Source organism: Syngnathus scovelli, chromosome 20, assembly GCF_024217435.2.
Source record: "Syngnathus scovelli strain Florida chromosome 20, RoL_Ssco_1.2, whole genome shotgun sequence".
NCBI classification, from domain to species: domain Eukaryota; kingdom Metazoa; phylum Chordata; class Actinopteri; order Syngnathiformes; family Syngnathidae; genus Syngnathus; species Syngnathus scovelli.
Window position 1 is genome coordinate 7,543,542 of NC_090866.1, and position 23,073 is coordinate 7,566,614.

The 23,073-nt window shown below is 38.9% G+C and overlaps 2 protein-coding genes across 5 annotated transcripts in view; one reads left to right on the forward strand and one right to left on the reverse strand.

Moving 5' to 3' along the window:
• Positions 1-23,073, reverse strand: part of LOC125989750 (saccharopine dehydrogenase-like oxidoreductase) — a 73,276-nt gene that overhangs the window by 46,139 nt on the left and 4,064 nt on the right. The window contains exons 12-14 of one of the 3 annotated variants that reach the window (XR_007488713.2): positions 22,872-23,001; positions 22,628-22,734; positions 14,509-14,586 (exon numbers count right to left, since the gene is read on the reverse strand). Coding sequence is in view for 1 of the 3 variants with exons in the window: in XM_049756023.2 (XP_049611980.1) it covers positions 22,887-23,001 (115 nt within the window). In the remaining 2 variants the exon portion in view is untranslated. Of the gene's footprint in view, positions 1-14,508; positions 14,587-20,406; positions 23,002-23,073 lie in introns of those variants that run through there. The other 2 variants (XR_007488712.2, XM_049756023.2) reach the window with 2 other exon arrangements.
• snap25a (synaptosome associated protein 25a) lies at positions 276-21,071 on the forward strand. Of its 2 annotated transcripts, none has more exons than XM_049756031.2 (8): positions 276-474; positions 9,094-9,237; positions 9,906-9,947; positions 12,126-12,174; positions 14,831-14,948; positions 18,599-18,718; positions 18,849-18,993; positions 19,546-21,071. In XM_049756031.2, exons 2-8 carry the CDS (start codon positions 9,166-9,168, stop codon positions 19,612-19,614), a joined length of 615 nt encoding a protein of 204 aa, XP_049611988.1. In that variant the 5' UTR covers positions 276-474; positions 9,094-9,165; the 3' UTR covers positions 19,615-21,071. The 2 variants fall into 2 exon arrangements, with proteins under 2 accessions (XP_049611988.1, XP_049611987.1); XM_049756030.2 differs by lacking the exon at positions 14,831-14,948 and adding an exon at positions 15,177-15,294 and having other exon boundaries at positions 282-474.

Sequence of the window (23,073 nt, forward strand, 5' to 3'; positions counted from 1 at the left end):
TAAATTGAGTGATGTATTATGGAATTAATTAACTCATAAATTAAGGTTCTCAAGTAAGTTATATCTTAACTTAAGTACAGCAACAACATATTTATGTGACTGGTTGAGTATGGAGGTGGACTTAATGACATGTCGCATATGTCTATATAAAGAATGTTCCGTGCATCTACCCCCCAAAGATAAAAATATATTAAAAAGAATAAAAACACCTCTTTTTTCCTTTTAAACGCTACTGCTGCTGACGTCAGAAGCTCCGCCATCTTTGGCGAGAACTGCACCGCTTCCCCTCATTGAAGAAGTGAGGAAGACTCGGCGCAGCGCCTTTGCAGCATCGCCGTCACAGCGTGAACACACAAACACACGCGTACACGCACACACACGCGCGCACAGACAGAGGGGGGGCTACTGGTCCAAAAAAAAAAAGCGAACGCATTTCCTCCAGAGCTGACTGCAGGCCGACGACAACAAGCTCGGGTAAGTCTGCTCCGGTTTTCTCTTTTCTTCGCCAAACAGTTTGCGCATTGGATGTCACTTGGTAATTATCCTCTCGGGATTGAACGGCAGTGATTGAAGGCGGAACTAAGACGTATTTATGGTCGATTTATTTTATTTTAGCGTGTGAAGAACAAACAGTGCGTAACCTCCTGAGTGCAAAGGCGCAATGAGTTGAATGGATGCGGTGCGCAATAATGCGTCGATGCAATGTGGGCGTTTTCGCTCTTTCAGCACCTTGGATAGCGACGCATGATTGAAAACCGGGGAGGAGGCACGCCGCAAATGTGTGACAAATATTTTAAGTGTCCATATGCTGACCAGATGTTTTTGGTGAGCTACACATCATTCCTGCGGTTGTCTACATAGGAATCCGCAGCAGGTAGACAACTCATCGCATCAAGATGGTGCGTTTTTATTTTTTCTAATGAAAAAAAGAACGGCGAGATGGGGAGACTATGTAGCGCACACAAGGTGATTGCGGTGAAGGTGCAATAGTAAAGTGCGCCATGATGAAGTTGATGGGAGAAGGGTAGCCCGTATAAACAGAAAGGAGGGGGCAAGGGTGGGTAGAGGAGCTCCGAATGCGTGTGCGCCGTGACACCCTTGACGCTTGTCGCCATCAATGAGACCGCCACGCGTGTTCCGTCAATCACGAGCGGGGAGGGGGGGGTGCCATCGTCAATTAACGCGGCTCTGCGTGAGGCACGCAGGAAGAAAAAAAAAAAAGAAGAATCGCTGCATGTACGTCACATCTCTTAAGTTATGGGTCACCCGTGGGCCACTGTTGCATTACAGGGTGCGCAATAGGTGCTGATCAGGGTGCGCCCCTGCAGAATGGATGGATGGATGGATGGATGGATGGATGGATGGATGGATGGATGGATGGATGGATGGATGGATGGATGGATGGATGGATGGATGGATGGATGGATGGATGGATGGATGGATGGATGGATGGATGGATGGATGGATGGATGGATGGATGGATGGATGGATGGATGGATGGATGGATGGATGGATGGATGGATGGATGGATGGATGGATGGATGGATGGATGGATGGATGGATGGATGGATGGATGGATGGATGGATGGATGGATGACAGATAGAGATAGATAGAGATAGATAGATAGATAGATAGATAGATAGATAGATAGATAGATAGATAGATAGATAGATAGATAGATAGATAGATAGATAGATAGATAGATAGATAGACAGATAGACAGATAGATAGTGTTATACATAGATACCACATACATAGATACGTGGATGGATGGATGGATAGATAGATAGATAGATAGATAGATAGATAGATAGATAGATAGATAGATAGATAGATAGATAGATAGATAGATAGATAGATAGATAGATAGATAGATAGATAGATAGATAGATAGATAGATAGATAGATGCTGTTTTATTTTGCTTATTCTTATGTGAGTCTTGTGTATAATGGTGGGGACCGATAAATTGTCTGAATCAGATACAGATATTAGCAACGATAATTTAGCACATCAAATCACATAACATTAATAAGAATGGCATATTTGTTTGGGCTCTTCCTGTATTGATTATGTAAGTGAGAGGTTGTGTTGTCCATTGGGTAAGCAGATGTCGTGACTGGCTGATTGAATGTTTGACACTGTCGTGGTTCATGTGGTCTGTGGCTGTTGGGTAAAAACAGTGTGTTGATGTCGCACTTGCTTAGTTCAACAGTAGCATCCAAACATGTCCCTAAGAGGACGCCCTCACCCGGGGGAGGAGGGGAAGGGGGGGGGGGATGCTGTGGTTGTCATGACTGCGATATGCAGCGTTTAAACTGCAGGGAGAGCAAGAGTAGGGTGGGAGGGGTGATGGGAGGAGTGTGGGCCTATTGAGCACATTGAGAAAGGGGCTGCTTGCCAGATGAATGGTGACTCACTGATATCATCGCCGCGGGTTCGTTTCTCAGAAAACACTCTGGTACTGTTACACGCTTACTGTACTGCTGCTGAAATGAAGCCCGTATAAACAAAATGATGGATGGTGGTCGATATGAGCTGACTGCGTAGCTGCAATGCCTTTTTGGTGCAGGCTGGTGAATATTTTATGACATGCAATACAATTATGTTTCCTGTTATGGGTGGATGCAAGGGCAGATGTAATGTAGCCTAACGACAAATGTAAATAGTAAAACGAGTGAATAATCACTTTAAAAAGTGTGGTTGTAATATAAGAATGAAAAAAATGGTGATGGGCATGTTGTTCTATTAAAAAAGCCACAATATTAGGTACTGCTGCACAATTTAATAAAATACAATACGAGAGATGCCGATAAATATTTCATTGTTACCTCCACTCAGGTTGGCTGTTGTTAGCTAGCAGATAATAAAAAATATATTCCGCAGATTTGAATGAAAGTTAGGTGATTCCCAATCCATCGATTAATCGGCACGTAACCGATCACAAAATTAATCGACTAAAATGACTGAAAGACATTTGCTATAGAATCTATTCCCAACCAGAACGCCACGATACCACCAGAACTTTTAATCCGATTTTTTCTGGTTCACGTCATTTTGGAGGCTTGAGCACCTGCCTGAAAAATATTCCTGTTGTTGTTAGTCATACTAGGATGACTCATGGCTTCCTGAAAATAGATCCGTTGAGTGTTCAATTAAACTGGCTCAGATCATCATTTCAGTTTTTTTTTTTTTGGCAATGTGGCGTGAGATTTTTCTTTTGTAAAATGGGTGCTTTGGCGCACTAAAGTTTGGGGAAACGCTGTTCTATACTACTTCCACTCACTGAGGTTACTGTAGATCTAAATTGAGTATCCTGGACATGTAAAGTCCCACACAGGAGGATCTAAATTGAGATTCGAGCACTGAATCTCAGACAGAGATCGGCGTTTCATCCAGACTATTGCAGTAAAAGCAATTTCTATACCGCTATTAAATTGCATTAGATATGCAGTGTAAGTAAATTATTAATTGTAAGAGTTACTTGTTATTGATTCTTACGCATTCCACTGGCGGGACCAAAAGGGCTATTGTTTTTTTTTTTTTTAACAATCAATACAATATTTTATTTTTACTCCTGACGCACGGAAAGCAGCAAATAGTTGTTTGGCAATATTGATGCTAGAGATGAAAATCAATTTAAAATCATTGTAAGTGCCCTTGTGTAAAGAACTTAACCACTGGCCACTTTTTTAAAGTGTTGCAGTTGAGTTTAGAAACTACAAATTATTTTTCTTTTTGGTGACATTTCCAAGAGCCTAAACGCTGAGAAGCTGCAAAAATGTCCAGACGGGATGAAATACTTTTTTTTTTTTCCTGTGTCCATTCAGCCCTCCAAGGACAGACTCTCAGTCTCTCGCAGACACTTTCGGCATGTAAACAAAAACAGAGAAACAAAATGGCTGCTCCCAAGGTACCGGAACTGCAGTGGTGTGAAGAGAGGAACACATCTGAGCCTGTGCGGATAACATTCTACTTGTCTAGAATTCTTTTTCTTATTCACAGACGACAGCAAGATCCGTTCGCTCTTGCCGGTAGCAAAAGAGCTGCTGTGACTGTCATCATCAAGTGGTGAACTATATTCAAATATTAAATGATGAGTAATATTTCAATTCATGCATTTTAACTTAGACTTAATATTGAAAATCTTTTCAATCCCATGACTGGGTTTGCCTGCGGGTTTCCCAATGCACCCGTTTGAGGCCGATCCAATATGATGTCATCATTGTCCTTTCTCCAGTTTTGCTTAGGAATATTATTCCAACAAATTTCCAAATGTTAAAATTCAACAGTAACAAAGAAACATTATAATTAGAAAATTATTATTATTGAGTTTGGTTATTGATTATATTTGAAATAGAATTCACAGCCCCCCCCAAAAAAAATCGTTCCGTAAATTTCGTACTATAAGCTGCTACTTTTTTCTCAAATTTTGAACCCTGAATCACGAATTTTAGCTGGTGCGGTTTATAGTCCGGTGCGGCTTATAGTCCAAAAATTACGGTATTTTTTGCTTGATTGAATTTACAATATTGCAACTTACCGCTGTTAGAAACGTTTAAAAAAAGACAGTCGAGGTGTAATTTGATATTTTTAAGTGTGTATGTTGGGTACGGTGTCCTCTGAACAAACCTAATTGCTTTTTAATGTCTGTTTTTATGACTTCTCAAATATTTAACAGGCTCTAAAGGGGCCTGGCTACTTGAAGGTTGGGAATTAAATCGTCCAGTTGAGTTGTGATATAAATCGCGTGATTGTGGATTATTTCTTGCTTCTTTTTTTTTTTTTTTTGTTCACGTCAAAATAATTTATGTTTTATCATCTTCCCCAGCTGCTTCAAAGGAGTAATGGAACGCATCAATATCGATTGAGGCATTACAGATTGATTTTTTTGCTAAGGCTTTGCTAAAACATCAGGAAATCTGACGAATGCCGAGGCATCGCTTCGAACGTTTTCTATTTACAGATGGGTCAAAAGATATCGTATGAGGAACATTTTGCATGTCTCTCCTCGGACTTTCATGGCATTGAAAAACAAGAGCAGTCGTGTTCGATTCAAAACAGGTTGCAGACGTGAACAGAAATTGCTCAAGTGGTTTTTGAACATGTGCTAATCTGGGCCACCTTCCCGACATTTGAAGGGTTGAGGACTTGTCATTCTCTTAGACCATAGGTGTCAAACCCAAGGCCCGGGGGCTAGATACGGCCCACCACATCATTTTATGTGGCCCACGGACTTCATGTGAAAAAACTACAAATATTGCTAGCAATTTTTATTACATGCATATTTTTAAAATATTTGAACAGTTTTTACTAATGTCCGATTTCAAAGCTCATCATTCATTATTTGTTTGTCGTGTAGTCTATACTGTATACAATATACGCGTTGGCAGCCATCCAACGGAAACTATGAGTACAATGCGGCCCGTGACAAAAATGACTTAAGCCTTTTTAGTAACATAAATGTCAATTTAAATACTTCGCGGTGATGTATGTGCCTCAGCATGAACCTAAATAGTGAGTTTGAGTTGATTTTTTAGCATAATCTCTTCCAAGATTAAAAATGATGTTGAAATTGTAATAATATTTATTTTGTAATGATGAAATTTGTATATTGGACCAGAATATTTCTGTATATTACCGAAACAGGTCTAAATTGATCACAAATTGTCCCCGATTGATACTTCTCTCTATTCTCATGTACCAATCGTCATCTGTGCCTGTGATGAATATGAGATGGGGGTTCAGGGGCTCTTGGGTCAATAATGCATGGCAGTCTCCGTCTAGCAGCCCGCTGGGATGCCGCCCGAGCACTTCAAGCTAGCACCTCTCTGAAGAGAGAAAGCTCGAGCTGAAGTGACACTGAGGTGTATTGTGTCATATCACATCACGGTGATTAGTCAGGCTTGTAAATAAATATAGCATTGCGTTAATATTATATGTTGACATAATGCGTAGCAACAAAATGCTTTTGACACAAAGCACTTAAGTGAAGGCTGTTACTGATTATGTAAGCACACAAAATATTCAATCGATATGAATTATAGATATAATATATAACACTATTGTAATGCAACCATATTTGACCTTCATATTGAGTAATTTGCTCTCGGGTTTTATGTTTAGTATTTAATTACTTTGAGATTTGGGTGATATTAACTTGTGTCTGAAAAGGAGTCCGATTTACAATGCAGGTATCTGATTATGAAATAATAATAGAGTACAACAGGGAGGTAAATGATAAAGCCAGTATTGTACAAGTTGAATGTAATTAGACATGCTGGAACCGTGGGTGGAATTAAAGGTATATTCATATGTAAAATGATTGTTACCATGGTGACCATGCGACTCCAGACGTCATAAAAACACTAGATGGATGGATAAACGGATGTGCCTATAAACCTTAGATGTTGTTTTGTTCCACTTGTTTTTTTTTATTGGTTGTAGGTAGTATTGCTGAAGTGATTATTTAAAACCCTGCAGTGCTCAGCCTTAATCCAATAATTGCCTTAAAGCGTCAGGTCCTCACCGCACATGCTATAAATCACTTTTACAGGCCCTTCGTCGGTGTCGTAAATTAAATCCCGCCGCTAATCAGCAAACCACACCCCGACATCCTCGTTGAGGCAACATGGCACTAATGATGTGGGTGCACACACAACATGCACCAATAGCTTTGTGTGCTTACAGCTCAGGTTATGTATTTTAATAAAAGTGAGCATGTTTTTTTTCTCTAGAAGTGTTCTAGCTTTATTGCTGTTGACTCGGGGGTCACCTTGGTAACCATTCATTGCCGTGAATCTGCGTAATCTGTGCTTTGTGAAGCCAGGTGATGACTCAAGGGGAGAACAGTGCGTCACCTTTTGTCATGGGCACACAGGCACACACACAGTCGTGCACTTGACAGATTTTTAGTGACGTGTTCAAAAGGGTCAATAATATTCATTTCATTTCTGGGATTTCGGTACAATATCTATTTATTTCATTCTATGAGGTTGAATGATGGAAATTTTTGTTTTTTCTAAATGCTCAAGTAATAAAAGCCTAGTTGAAGTCAATTCATCACAGATTTTTGTATATTTTGGGAGACATAAAAGAATCAAATGTTGATTTTATGCAAAGATTTTTGTTAAACGCACAGATTAGCATTAGCTGATAGCATGTGTGATGTTTTGGGGGGGCGAGAACAGATGAAATAAATTGATTTGATTATTTTCATGTCAAATTTTCAAAAGATAAATAAAGACAATATATGCATAAGTATCTGCAAAAAAAAAAAAAAAAGTTCCAGTGCCGGGAAAGAACTGCTGAGGAAGGCTACAGTGCAAAATGTGCTGCTTGTAATTGAGCCAATAAAGTAAAAGGTCAATGTGGACTGTTAAAAATTAATTGCTGGAATTCGCTTACATAAAGCAGGAGGGAGGCGATAATCCGTCTCCCCGCGGCAAGCGACTCCGAAGTCTGCTGTAAATCGTCCTCGATTTAGATGCCAAGCACTGCGTTGTCCACTTTTGAGGTTTATGTAAGCCAACATGGCTGCTGTTGGCGAGCGACGCAGCAGTGCGAGAGGAAAGGCGAGAACGAGGGAAAGAAATTAGGGCAAGGGGAGAGCTGAAATATCATAAATAGTTGCACATACAAACCATCTGCGGGTTTATGGATTTATCTGTGATTTAAAGGCGGCTCGGATGTCTCATCGTGAAATGTGACTCAAATGTAACACTAATGGATGGATTTTGTGCGATGGGCGATATCGGTGACTGTACACATGATCGTATATGTGCTTGTGAAATGGAAGAATCTCCGGATTCAAAATGGAATGGTAAGAGGAGCGTAGGTGCGTCCTCGTTTCTATATCGACAACGTAATACGAGTTTGTACGCAAGTCTGTCACCAACATTTGCTAACAAAGTAGTAAATGTTACATCAGGGGTGTCACTCATTTTTGTCGTGGGCCGCATCGTAGTCATAGTTTCCCTCGGAGGGCCATTATGATGTCAATGTCGTCTATATACAGTATAAAGTAGAAAATAAACTGATGAATAACTAGTTTTGAAATCAGAGACTAGGAAAAACTGTTCAAATATTTTGAAAATAATATAACAATATATATATATGTAATATGTCTTGTCACCGTGGGATAGTAGGAAACGCAATTTCGATCTCTTTGTGTCTTGACATGTGAAGAAATTGACAATAAAGCAGACTTTGACTTTGAAAAGACGAATGGTAATGAAAATTGCAAACAAAATCTCTATTTTTTTTTTTAAAAGTGAAGACAATTTGTAATTTTAGTAATGACACAGAGTCGATGCAAAATTTGCGGGCCACATAAAATGATGTAGCAGGCCATATCTGAGCCCCGAGCCTCGAGTTTGACACCTATGTATTACATTAAATGTGGATGAATTAAATGAAAACCAGTAAGCTTCCTTTCATCTGCATATACAGTAAATGTACTTTGTGCAAGAAAAGAGCAACAAATCAAACATGATGCATATCATTGGGCAATTAGCAAATGCACACACACGTCTGGGATGTGAGAGCTCATTGTGGCTAGTCCTTCCATTTCTGGTTAACCTCAGAACATCTGAGCATTGCGAACTGTGGCAACCAAGCATAGAGACTGGATGCACTTGATGATGATCTAACTTTGAATTTAATAAGTGCAGTAAGATTAGCCTACTTAACTGCAACTATAAGGCAACTTTCATGTTTTGATCCTCATCAGGGTAACTTTTTATCATTGCAAAAATTATTTGGCTCTCCGAGTAAATTATTTCAATAAAATAAATAAATATATTAAAATAAATGATGACCAACATTTAGAAATAGTAGCGTAGTAGGTCTAAGTGTTTGAGTTCCGATTTAAAGTAGGATCAAATCCACTGTTTTTATGGACACTAGAACTATTTAGACGATTAGGTTCAATTCCTCATGCGTCACACTTTTGACATTGACCAAATATGCATTCATGTAAATGTAGCTGATGAATATTCATATCTGGGTTAAGTCACATATGTCCATTTTTTTAACAGCCATCATCTGTTTGTGGATTCAGCTGCTTACAAAAACAATTTTGTCTTTCTTTCAGCTTGTCCCGGATTCCCTCTAGGATCTTTTCTTCCCTGTTGGAGACCCTCTCCACCCCCCACACCCAACAGCCATGGCAGATGACGCGGACATGCGCAATGAGCTGTCAGACATGCAACAACGTGCTGACCAGCTCGCCGATGAGGTGAGACCAAGCATTTATTATTAGGCACCATCTTACGAGTTGGGAGACGACGTTCGAGCCCAAATTTGAGATCAGAGCGACCTGATTGTAAAACACAAGCAAAGGTCGACCAATGTCATCAACCTAACTAGGTCATCCAGCGTTGCCATGGCAATGCTATATCATATTTCTCTCACCAAATGTCCTTGATTATATACACGACTGGACAGAATTTCTATTTTTTTTCTCCCATGAAAGACTGAGATGTGAAATTATTTCACAGGTCAGATATTCATGTATGCGCTTGACCTTGTGAGTGTCTAAATGTGGGTGTTTGTTTCATCACAACAAGAAAAGCCTCAGAGAAAGCCTGGAGCAGGTCACCGCTCCCCCACATTCACATATGACTCACACTGACAAACATGGGCAGAATATTGAATATTCCCAAGAATGGGGCACGGACAAAATGGTGGAATCATCACGATGACCAGTTTCAGCTCAAGTTGGGTCTCAGTCTGAGGAAACGTCTATTTTCACATACCAGCCTACGTCAGTCCATTTTTTTTGTCAATGCAATGATCAACAGGGTGAAACGTCTGAAGCTTATTTTTGCAGTTTTAGGTGGAGAACATGGAGAGCATACCGAGTGATAAATTCAATTAAAATAATTTTGTTTTCTCATCCCACAGTCACTGGAGAGCACTCGTCGTATGTTGCAGCTGGTGGAAGAGGTAAAACTATCTTTTTGTTCCCAGTGTTCATGCTTGAGTTAACAGCTTGAGGCAGTAAATCCATAAACTGTCTTTTAATTGTTTTCTCGTTAGGAAAAAAATAAGCATACGCGAGTTAAGGGCTTATGCAACATTCATGGTCAGTAAATGACACTGTGGCAAATTAGGAGGAAAGGATAAGGAGTTACCTAAGGCAGATGTGGATGAATAAAGAGGGAAAGATAAATGAGGAGGCATAAAGAGCATCATAAACAGAAAGGAAGATCTGACAAGTTGCCAATGAGGATCTCAAGGTCATATTGATCGTCGGTCTAATTATGACCAGCAAGAATTCAAAAGAAGTCCCACATTTTGTTCTTTTTATCATCTTGTCAATTGAGCCCCTGAAATATGCAAGTTGGGTATTTTCTGATTTTTACAAGATTTTTTTCCACATTCTTGTCTGTTTTCCATGGAGACTATATAGTAGATCTTTATCGGTGTTTTTTGAGGAATTATTTGGGTTTTTAAAACATTTTTTTCCTGTTTTGCGGACCCCTTGAGATAGCCTTGATCTAGCTCAGTCACTGCCAGGAAGACAAGTATGCTTTCTTTCCAAAGCGCTGATTCAGTTTTTTTTCTAAGTGTATGAACAGTTATGACATTATTGATTTATGGGGAAAAATCTTGCCCATCACTATTTACTTGTTCTGGAAATGCAACGTAACACTAATCATAAGGTTTTATTGGATTCTACAGTAGGATAATAAATTGGTAGCTTTCCAGAGCTGGATGTTAAAATGACTAACATTGGAGGCAAGGGGTCATTAAGTTGCAGCGCAACAAAATGCTAATCCCCGCACCAGATCTTAAAATGTGCAAGAATATTACAGCCAATTCTTTGCCTGCTTGGGATCATGATTACTTCTCATTTCGGGTGTTCCCCGAGAGACATATTTCAACTACCTTGGGATTTCTCCTGGCTGTAGACATACTGAATTACAGAATAATTTATACGCCAGCCTTTCTTATTGCTCCCTTCTCGCCTCTCAAACGTCAATGTGGCTTTCGTCCCAAATTGCTGAGGATGCAGCTGGAGGGGGTTGCGTTCATGCATGTTAGATTACTTGTGTGTAGAAACACCGACACAGTATACATAATCGCATTTATGCCTATCAGGCCGAGCCAGGTGCCGCGTACCGGTACGGTGTTGCGGGATTTCTAAGAAGCCGGCAGAAAGCAGGATTGCGGACAATTGGGTTTCAGTATCCTCCGTTCCAGCACCTACTAAGCTAACCCAACCCATCAGTCACTAATATTTATATAGCATATCGAGCATAACATACTGATGGAATGTGATGATGAAATATAATATATAATAATGACAATATCACGTTTCACTATAATCATATGCTCGACAGTTGATTACAAGTACCGGATTTTCCGGACTATAAGGCGCACCGGACTATAAGGCGCACCTTCAATGAATGGCCCATTTTAAAACGTTGTCCTTATATAAGGCGCCCCATTAATGCATCATGTCAGATTTTTAATCCAAATCAAATCATTCTCCATTTTATCTTTTTTATTTCAACTTCAGACACAACAAATGACTTTATAATCACAAAATAATGATCCATAGTCTTTTTGATTCATGATTCATAGTCTTCAGCGGGCCACTTATGATTGATTTCATGACACAATGCTTTGGGCCAGTTTAAATTTAGGAATTTGGTCCATACATAAGGCGCACTGTCGGCTTTTGAGAACATTTTAGGTTTTTAGGTGCGCCTTATAGTCCGGAAAATACGGTAGACTTTTGACTCTGGTTACCATGGTAACGCTTTCAAGCTGTCAATCAACAGTCATTCTTACTCCCCAGTCGCCCAAGTAAAAGCATGTCAAAATTGTTCATTTTAAGACTAAATGGCGAGCAGGTTCTGTACTTTGAAAGAGCTTCCTAGGGAGAAATAGCCATAGTACAAAATTGGCAATTTCCTAGCTTGCACTAAAAAATGGCAAAGAAAAATGGTGAGAAGCAGTGAGGTGAAAATAGAATGTGGGAATAGCTTATGGCAGCAAAAATCTTTCAGTTCCCATTAACTTTCCGACTCGATATAGCCTCATTACTTATCTCTACTCCATTTATTTTTTTCCCTCCTTTCCAAATCATGCTGCCTACCTGCTTCTGGGGACTAGAGCAAAGATGCCGGCATTAGGACTTTGGTCATGTTGGACGAACAAGGAGGTAAGTATGGAAATGGAAAAACGATGATGAAATGTGAGGTCATGTAGACACAAAAATGGTAAAATTATGTAACTATAGTCACATATAGTATATAATATATAATATTGTTATTCATGTGCAAGAAAATATTGTTTACTTGTGCCAAAGATTTACTGTTTTATACATGATGGCTTGGTTTGTTGAAATGTACGGAAGCTTGGAGCTGCCAAAATGGAGTAAAAAAATATTTTTGACTGGCAAATATGTTTGAACGTACTAGCAAATACATCCGTGGGATATGTGCATGGAGAAGTAAATAGCATTATGGGGAAAAAATGACAAACAGAAATTATGCACTACAGTCACAATAAAAAAAAAAAAAAAAAATACAAATTAATTAATTAATTCAAAGTTAATTTTGAAACATGTTCTAATGTAGGTCAAATGCTTAAAACGAAAAAAGTTTTTTACTCAAGTCAATACCCCGTGGCATTATGGGTAAAAACAATGCAAATTTTTCGTATGTTCAAACGTACTCGCCAGTCGAAAATAATTTACTCCCAATTGGCAGCTCCATGCTTTTGTATGAATACAAATCCAAACTAATTAAATGTCTCCATATTTTACATGATATTTCCAAGGGGTTTTGTTTTGAATGGTTTGTTTGACATTTCTTTGCATTAAGGAATTGTAATTTCCAGCTTCTTTTAACCCTTGGTTTCCTTTTAGCAATTCTATTTGAATGTTTTTGTTGCTATTTGCAGGAGCTTTTTGCTTATTTCCATTTGCCCACACCGACAGCAGCTGGTATCTTGACAGTGCCAAACCGCTAAAACACGTTTATACGAGCCGACCACCACAGTGACGAAAACCTGTGCCTTAACTTGATTTGGTGTCAGGGTGACTTTAAACGGGGATATCAGATGAATTTGTTTCACAATCTAACCAAAGTACAAAGTTCTTCGTGGTTTTGATTCATTGACATTCCAGAATTGAAAAAAGAACGATTGAAAAGATACGATCGATTTAGCTGGTAATGACAAAATATTCCGCCACTTCTCAGTCAATCCATTCACTGCTTTGTAAAATCCCTGGTTACAAAATATTGCTTCTGGGCATCTAGAATAATTCGAGAAAGCAACCTCCTTTTTTGAAAGAATGTGAAAGTATGTCTTAGCTGTGGTATGCAGAAGGACCTGAAAGGCACCTAAAAACAATTTAGGTGTCCCGAGAAAGACCATGAATTGCATTTTGGTCCTCTGACCCTCCGTTTGTGTCAGCATTCACCCACGGGACTGCAAAACCTTTATAGCGGCCGACAGAACGGCTTTCATTTACACTGCCCGTAACGCTCTTTAACGAGCATCACATGCTCGGTGCTGTTACAAATCAAAACACTGAATCATTTAACAACGCTAACCGGGATAGGCTCCTAGCACATCCGTGACCTTAATGAGGACAAGCCGTAAAGAAAACGGATGTACGGATTGTACTGCATACCATATGTCTACGTATCAACCGGGGATTTTACAAATCTGAATATAGTTAATTGATGATTATGCTCCATGATTCATAAGATGTCTTTAATCACTAGTCAGGCTGGAAAGTCTTTGCTATGATTGCTAGTCTCCAAACTGCCATCCACATCAGCATGAGCAAGGCCTTGAAATCCATAAATGCTCAATAGACAGTATGCATAATAAAAAAAAACCCGAAGGCAGCATTGGATTTTTAGTGAAGGGTCCCCTAAAATTATCCCATCATAACAGGAAAATTAACTATATTACAGAATAGATACATAGACACACGATATTAGGGATGTCACTATTAAATGTTTTTAGAATCGATTATTCTACCGATTAATCGAATACTAATGGAGTACTACAATATATCAAATTTGATTTTGAATTAAAAGTGGATTACAAAATCATTCCCCTATCTACTGATGTTTATTATGTATTGTTTAGTGATAAAAAAACACCAAACAGATTACTGGTGCGATAATTTTTTTCCCGACGTAAAAGCAGGCGTCTTTTGTTTTGATTAAACACAACATATAATGAATGATGACAACAATTATTAATAATTACTGTTGAGAAGCTGTCATGAAAGGATTTGGCCAAATTTAAGTAAAATATTGTCTCTAAATGATTACTCGATTATTAAATGGTTGTTGATTAATCGATTCATTTTGACAGCTCTTCACAATACAGACGAAATTAATTTTGGTTTCCTCTTTTGCCGTTTATTCTAAAGGAAAAACTTGCTGCAAGATTTTGGAGGGTCTATGGGAACTTTTATCCATTTATGCAGGAGAGCATAATGAAGATGAAGTCAAGTTAAGATGTTCCTTACCTGTTATGAATGAAACGCCTCGAACATCCACGCGGAGCTCAGAATCCATCTGCCTGTGCTGTGCCCTCCGATCAATTTCTGTAGATTTAAATATGGCCGTTAGATTACTTTTAGGAGCAAATTGCTTCCTTTGTAATTAAAGTGGATCTTCTAACTCTAATCAAGAAAGCACATCCTAAAATGCAATTCAGACCCAATCAATACATTCAGTGCCCCTCCCCTACGATAGCCCCATATTTAGTTGCTGCTCATCATAAATCATATTTGTGCCAATCAGCCAATGACATTCATTCCACTACTGTCATCCCTTTGTCCTGACCAGAGCAACTCGATCGTGTTGAAGATGGCATGAACCATATCAACCAAGACATGAAGGAAGCCGAGAAAAATTTAAAAGATTTAGGGAAATGCTGTGGGCTTTTCATATGTCCATGTAACAAGTAGGTACTGACAACGTGCCTCAAAGGTTGTCGCATATGTGGTGGCGTCCAGTTTTTCCTCTTTTTTGATTTTTTTAATTTTTAATTTTTGTTCCTAGTTTCTTTCGTCACAGTGAGTGTCTGAAGTTATTGTCTTCTCTCCTTTGTCTTCTATCTCTCTCTCGCTCTCTCTCTCCCTATCTCCTCGTGCTTCATTGTGTGGGGGATAAATGACTTGCGTTTAATCAGAACAACTGGAGCGCATCGAGGAGGGAATGGACCAAATCAATAAGGACATGAAGGATGCAGAAAAGAATTTGAACGATCTAGGGAAATTCTGTGGTCTTTGCTCCTGTCCATGTAACAAGTAGGTGCTGCTTGCCTGCCTGCCTTGCCTGCCTGCCTTTACAAAATTATCAATTCCTTCTTCATAAGAAACACTGAAACCGCTGGCATGAATTACGGCCGTCTACTAATAGTCTGCTCTGCTCCAGCTGCAAAAAGGCATCAGTGGCTTCCATATTCATACACACAGGAGGCCAATTTCCAAGACCGTCCCAGACACATTCATATATGCAGTTAATTTAATATCACTAAGAGTCAGTCAAAACTCAAGATAATTCAACATAATTCAACATAATTCAGCATAATCCAACACGCATATGCATATACCGTAAATTTCGGACTATAAGTCGCTACTTTTTACTCAAATTTTGAACCCGGAATCACAAATTTTATCTGGTGCGGCTTATAGTCCAGTGCGGCTTATAGTCCGAAAATTACCGTACCTGTGAGGAGCCATTTGTCAGATGAGCAGGTTAGCTGCTTTTCAGAAGCAAAACCCCAAAAGCAAGATTTTTTTTTAGTAACTGCTAAACCAGAGTCAGAGTCCCCCATGGACATTTCAACTCAGTGACGTTGGTATCGAAATGCAGAGGACAGCGCTTGACGCTTCTCCTTATATGCATGATCTTTACCACTGCCACGCCACTCAACATTCACTAGATGCTCACCTTTTTTGCAGGCAAAAAAAAACATTTTTAACCCCCTGTTAACAACCCACCCTACTACTACGACTACAATAACATGGAATGACTTGCGAGCATGACCCTTGGAATGCTCATGCATGCAACTCACACTAGCATTGCTGCACGTGATGATGCTAAGATTATGATCATGACATTGATGATGATGATGTACATTTATACAATACACCTTTATTTTTATAGCGCTTACACAAACACTTTCCCCGTAGTAAAGCGCAATACAAAAAAATCACATGAATAATACAAGAGAAAATATATCACAAATAAAACATTGGCAATAATACAAACATAACTAAGTAAATTTGTGGTTTGTATAGAATATAAAAAGTGATACAGAGCTTGGGGAGGTAATTGGTTTGAAAGAGGATCACTAGCGGCGCTAGGGTTTTTCTTCTTGGGGAGTCCTGGGGGGGCTAAAGCTATCTCAGGGTGTCCGTAATATACCCCCCAAACAATTATATTCTTCCAAAAATACTGCTAAAGGTTCATGGCTTGATCTCAACACGGGATGAAAATGTAGGGGGAAAAAAAATCACTATATGAACAAAAATATCATAATGCCTGACTATTACACAGACAGAATCTTGAGAGCTATAATTGCTTCTACTCTACTGGAAAGAGTTTACAGGAGATTGTCTTTGGGAAATGATTGTTCATTCAACCAAAATAATGTTTGTGACATTAGAGATTTTGGTCAAGAGGACCCAGCTCTTCTGATGGGCTCAAAAGGTGTTTGTTGGGGTTGAAGTGGAGGTTCAAAAGTTCATTCATCCAAACTCATCCAACCATGCCTTTATAGAGTTTGCTTTGTGTGCTGGTGCACATGCAAACTGGAACAACAAAAATAAGGTTCTTCCTCAAACTGTTTCCAGAACTTCCTGAGATGTTCAAGTAAGAATTGAAATTCTAATGGGACCTAAAATTAACTAATTATGAGACAGGTCACAGTACGTTAGTTTATGAAATGGAAAAATGTTTTATCATGGTCAATAATATTCCTGAGATGTTCAAGTAAGAATTGAAATTCCGATGGGACCTAAAATTAACTAATTATGAGACAGGTCACAGTACTTTAGTTCATAAAATGGAAAAATATTTTATCATGGGCAATAATATTACAAGAAAAAAAAATTAACTAAAATACATTGAACACACCATAAGGAGGCAAATAAGACATAAAGTAAAAACAGACACTAAAAGCGACACCAACATTTATAGATCTGTATTTGTTCTGGAAAAGTTACCTGATGCTGGGTTGTTTTAATAATACGTTCAGATTCCGATTGTCTACATGCCATCGGTGATAAAATTGTGATTGGTGGCTAGCTCATTTTAATAGCTGGAGTTTTATTTTGCCACAGTGCTAATCCAATCAGCTCAGCTCAATTGCCGTGAATCTGATTTATAAACGCCCGTTAAGGGCATCCATTTGACAGTGGAGAAGAAGCCGGTGCATAAAATGAGAAGATGAAGAAAAGCAGACAGATGGGGAACAACAAGTACAAAAAGAAAGAGTGTGTCAGCAGGGATTGGCAGCTAAGCGAAGCCTTGACTCAGTCCAGTTCTATTAATAAAAGTCAAGTAGGAGGCTGAGCATTTTCCCTCCCGCTTACTGAAACAATACTTTTAAGATAACCAAGTCACTGAGGCTAAAATAATTAATATGCACAGTACTTGGCCAGATCCCGCCCACCACATCATTTGAAGCAAATACAGAGTGCCTATTGTTTTTTGCGAACTATATTTGTTCTTTTTAATTTGGCCGAAAATCTTTACAGACATCGCAATTTTTCATTTTTATTAAAAAATGACAATTTAAGAGCTAGAATTATTGTGATGACCTTTTGTCTATTGAAGAGTAACAACAAATTTCCCACTGATGTCGCATCTTGTTAGCACAGCTCTATTTGTTGGGTACACACTTCCTTTTCGGTGAGCGTTGATATCGTTATCGCACCCCTCACTGGTAATTCAGCACAGCTTTTCCAAAAGCGATAGAACAGAAAACCGAGGTCGGATTGTGTCGGGGGGGTGTGAGTTCCACGAATAGTACACGGAACATCACGTGTTACTATGTTGACCTTCAATTTATTTGTTTCTTGTTTTTATTTTCTAGTCTGTTCTCCACATAACTGTCGTCCCTCCTCTAATGATGTGACGCTCTATGTTGTTTGTCTCCCAGGAGCTTGTCTCCTCTGTTATCTGTCACATTGGGACAATGAACTGTGGGACTGAAGGGAGGGATTGTTTTTTTTTTTTTTTAATTGCAACAACATGGAGGTGCAATTAGAAAAAGGTTGCCGCTGTTAAAATGCATGCCGTAAAATACCAAACTGCAGACGACACTTGCTAGTTAGTATCACTCACCATTACTATTATGTAAACAAAAGCTTGCACCTTCCAAACCCTACCAATCCATGCTTGCTATGCTTTGCTTGACATAGTCTAGTCCACTATTGCATGAAATCAATTAATTTGATATTGATATATAAAACCACCCTCAAAGTCACGGCTCTCTATGTTGGTTGAATTAACGAATGGGAAGCCGGCCTGGTTGAGGGAGTTAATGGCGTGGTTTATTAGAATGTTTGGTAACTGTTCTTCTTCATCGCTTTTGGTGGCCAGGATGAAGAGTGGTGCCAGCAAGGCCTGGGGGAACAACCAGGACGGAGTGGTGGCAAGTCAGCCAGCCCGGGTTGTGGATGAGCGCGAACAGATGGCCATCAGTGGAGGCTTCATTCGCAGGTAAACATTTCAGAACATAGTTCGCATTTACTAGATGAATATTTATAGCGTGTATTTGATAACGAGGTGATCTTAAGCAGGAGGGTACCAAAATTTCAGATCACATATACGTCCATTTTTTTGTTTTCAGGGTAACAGATGATGCCCGGGAAAACGAGATGGACGAGAACCTGGAGCAGGTGGGTGGTATCATTGGAAACTTGCGCCACATGGCTGTGGACATGGGCAACGAGATCGACACTCAGAACCGCCAGATCGACAGGATCATGGATAAGGTAAAGAAAACACACTGGAGGAAAACACGTTTTACCCAATTACTTGGATATCATCAAATATGATCCATAATAATGAAATCTGTTTCTATACATTTTCTAATCTTAGCCATTACCTCCGATATCATTACCGTATTTTTCGGACTATGAGGCATACTTAAAATTCTTGACTTTTCTCAAAAAAAAACAGAGCCACTAATAATCAGGTGTTTCTTATGTATGGATGTTGAATTGAAGTTAAATAAAGTTTGACTGATTGGCTGTACTGGTTTGCCCCCCTGAATGTGCAGTAATGCACCCCATATTGAGGAATTTCAGAAAATAAACTTATAATATAAGGACATATAATAAAAGTACACATGATAATATAATATATCAAATGTAAAATTATAAAAGTATATAGTGTTTAGAAATATATGTTATATATAAGTAAATATAATTATAAGAGTATACCTTATAACCCGGTGCACCTTATGGTCTGAAAAATACGGTAACTCACACAAGCCTACCTTTATCGATCTTGATTCGCGTACTGTGCTCTTTACACTCACCCAGGCTGATTCCAACAAGACCAGGATCGATGAGGCCAACCAAAGGGCCACAAAGATGCTGGGCAGTGGCTAAACACCCTGTCCCCCCCCCACCCAGCATGACCCGTCCCCGGTGTACGGCGCCGCACGTCATCAGACGCCGGACATGCTTTCAATATGATATTGACCTTCTCGGTTTGCACACATGCACATATCACCTCCCCCTCCCCATTGTAAATGTCGTTCTGTGTGTCGTTTGTCGAGCTTTTTCAAGATGATTGTCCTCGTAAAATGATCATTTCTTATACTCCGTACATCGTTCTTTCCAAAGGTTGTATATAGTGCTGAGTTAATGGCGCTCTGGCTCACCTGTGAAGTTTTTATTCTCTAGAAATATATATATATATATATATATATATATATATATATATATATATGAATGCGATACTGTTTGTTCTGATTTTTCCTTTTTTTTTTTTCAGTATCTCAGTATTGTCGAAGTGAAGCGGTTTCATGAAGGCTATTGTGATGCTCCTTATTTTCGTGTTTTGTCACACAGTAAAAGGGAGACCGATGGCAAGTCACGATTAACAGCTCTTAACAATCATAAAAGGAAGTCGCTGGTCCATTGTCCATCATTGCAATCATACTGAGTTTACTGTTTAGACAATGTGCAACTAGATTCTCTGTAGCTGTATTAGGCATTTGCATTCCAAGTGATGTGAATTGTGCGTTCTCTGCATGACAAATGGTAGATTTTAGTCTTCTAAATAAAACCTGTCTGAAAAAAAATATCTATAAAAAATGATAACACGGCAGTAGCGACTTGACAAAAACGCATGCTCAGTATTAGGACACAGTTGATCGTTCCATTCTTCCCTGCAAGTTTGCAATAGTGCCACTTTTTTCTGTCTTGATATATTTACCGACTGTGACCATCTTGTTGTAAAATAATGCAAAAGGGAACAAAAAAGTGAGACGAGGATGACAAAACAAAGATCTGTGGTCGTATTGCAAAAAAAATAAATAAAAAGACCTGTTTTCTAAACGATTATGCAGTTTCGTGATGAGGATGTTGATAAAGTGTTGAAAGAGGAGGACTGGTTGTGTACTGTAACATAGGTTTTGGATGCTCTGAAAAAAAAAAACAAATAAACGTTTGCAATGTAAAGCAAAGGCGCATATTTCTGAGAGACCTTACTTTTATAAAAAGACTGTACCTGTAAGTTTATTCTCCCGTGTGGTTTGTTATTGGTAAAAAAATAATAATAATGTTCATGATAACTATACACTGAATCAAAAAAGAAAACAAAAGGGTTTTTGTTGCTTCTGTACTTTTAGAGCTATGCATACCAAATCTCCGAAATGTCCCTTAGAGTAAGGTGATAAAATACCCAAACCTGAATGACACAATAGATTCAACTGTGAGATTGATGTCCTCAACGCATGTTATATTAAAAAAAAAAATAAACTCCCTCTCTGTATCTTGTCAGTGTGTAAAGTGGTGGACATTTTGTAGCTAGCTGAATTGATTAAAAGTAATCAACCCTGCTTGTACCTGTCTTTGTCTTTATTGCTTTTAAATGACACTATCGCTATTCAGTTCTTAAAATCAGTACTACTACATAAATATTTTTTCTTATTTAAAAAATATATATATTATGGACGTGAGACTAAAAGATGATTTCAAGTGGGTCATCGCACTGTTTGTGTGAGGATAAAGTGTGAGTGGGAAAATAACACCTCATTCCACTGGAGGGAGGACAAGCATAGACAAAAAAAAAAAAAAGTCAGACGATAAAACAATAGAAGATTCAAGAATGCTCGTATAAATCCTGTAATAAGGTACAAGCAAACACACTCCAATGTTCAATATCTGAATAGACAAATATGGGAATATACAAGATTTATAAATTTCCAGGGAGAAAATATTCTAAAATTAGCATCATAAGGAGCTTCTTAGGATAACTTAGTGGTGCTGGTAAGCATGACTCCCTCTCAATCAGGATTTTTTTGTTTATCTTGAATCAACGGAAAATAAGGACGGTCAAATATTTTTTTCTAAATGGCCTATTAAGTGCTTACTGTCTTCTAATCGGGAGGTGCTGGAGTTTCATATTCTCCAAAACGCCGCACTTAAAAGGGCAATTGCAAGAGTGCTGGTCGTCAGATGATGGAAGCTCGTGAGCTTTCCAAAGTGAGATCACAAAAAAAAGCAGCACGGCCACAATGGCGGACTGTAGGCAAGGCGGTAAGGGTGGGGCTGCCCTGGGGAACCACGTCAATCTCTCACCCTCGCACCAACGCCGCAGCTGCTTATCACACAAGCGATGTGACGCAGGAACTACACTACTGACATGTTCTGTTTTCACAACCAGAGTTTGGATTGTTTATTGGAGTGGTGGTGAGGTGACACTTGGGGGGGGGATGGGAAGCAGATGTGACGGGGAAATGGCTCACAGGGTGACTTGCAAGCGTTTCCTTCTAATGATTGCGGCCTCAGCCGAATGAAAGTGAAAATCTCAAGAGGGATTCTGAGGTGACCGGTTGTCACTCTAGATACCGCTTCTGCATCCTCAGAGGCATGAAATGACCTCTACTGTCAAGACAGGATGTGAAGGGTCATTGTTCATCATTGGGGGAAGATGGTGAAATGCTGACACTTCCTGGCAGTGAAGGTGAACTACAACTAAAACCATTTCTCACTTCAAAAATAAACATAAATGTGTATATTGTGTGATATTTTCTATGGCAATCGATTATATAATATACATTTATATCAATATTAATTTATTTACCCTATAATCCAAAATGCTGATTTTTTTTAACTTCCTTTTGACCAAAACATGGTAAAAGAGAAGAAGCCATTTTAAATTCCGCAAATAAATAAATAAACTCGTAATATAGATTTGTTATTTTTTTAATTCTAATCTCCAAATACTTTTTCATTGTTGAGATTACAACATTATGATTCATGGATATTTTCAGTCATGCATAACAATGGTACGTATATATTTGTTGATTAAATTATTTACTCTGACAGCATAATTGCAAAATGTTCCACAATTAACTAAACTATCTCAAAACAACTATAGATAAATACTTACAGCAAAGCAATTTAGAACCTGGTTGCTGATCTCAGTTGGGTTTTTCCTTCTCCATTTTTCCTCTTTGATTGAAATCTTGTTTTTAATTGCCAGTCTTATATTTCGACCTAAAGTGATTTGGAAAAAAAAAACCCTGCAAAGGCACATCTGTCTCCAGTAGTCTCTTTAAGTGCATTTCTGTCACTTCCAAGATTATCATTTATAGATCCAATGCACTCCGCAACAGATCAAGTGGAACACTCACAAACAATGAAGGGGCTTAAGCTTTCGTGGCTTCTTCGTAGTGTCTCACGGAGAACTTGAAACCATGATTATGAAGGCGGTCAATGAGACTGGTTTTGTGGAAGGCACTTCCTGGTGTGTACACTCCTCCCCTGTTGAGTCGGACACAAAAATTGCAGAGAAGACATCAGAGGGGTATTTTTCAGAAGATGAGATAACGTCGT

Coding starts and splice junctions, on each gene's coding strand:
- snap25a (XM_049756031.2), top strand. CDS start 9,166: ATGGCAGATGACGCGGACATGCGCAATGAGCTGTCAGACATGCAACAA. Junction 14,949..18,598: donor TTCATATGTCCATGTAACAA/GTAGGTACTGAC, acceptor TTTGGTGGCCAG/GATGAAGAGTGGTGCCAGCA. Junction 18,719..18,848: donor AGTGGAGGCTTCATTCGCAG/GTAAACATTTCA, acceptor TTTTGTTTTCAG/GGTAACAGATGATGCCCGGG.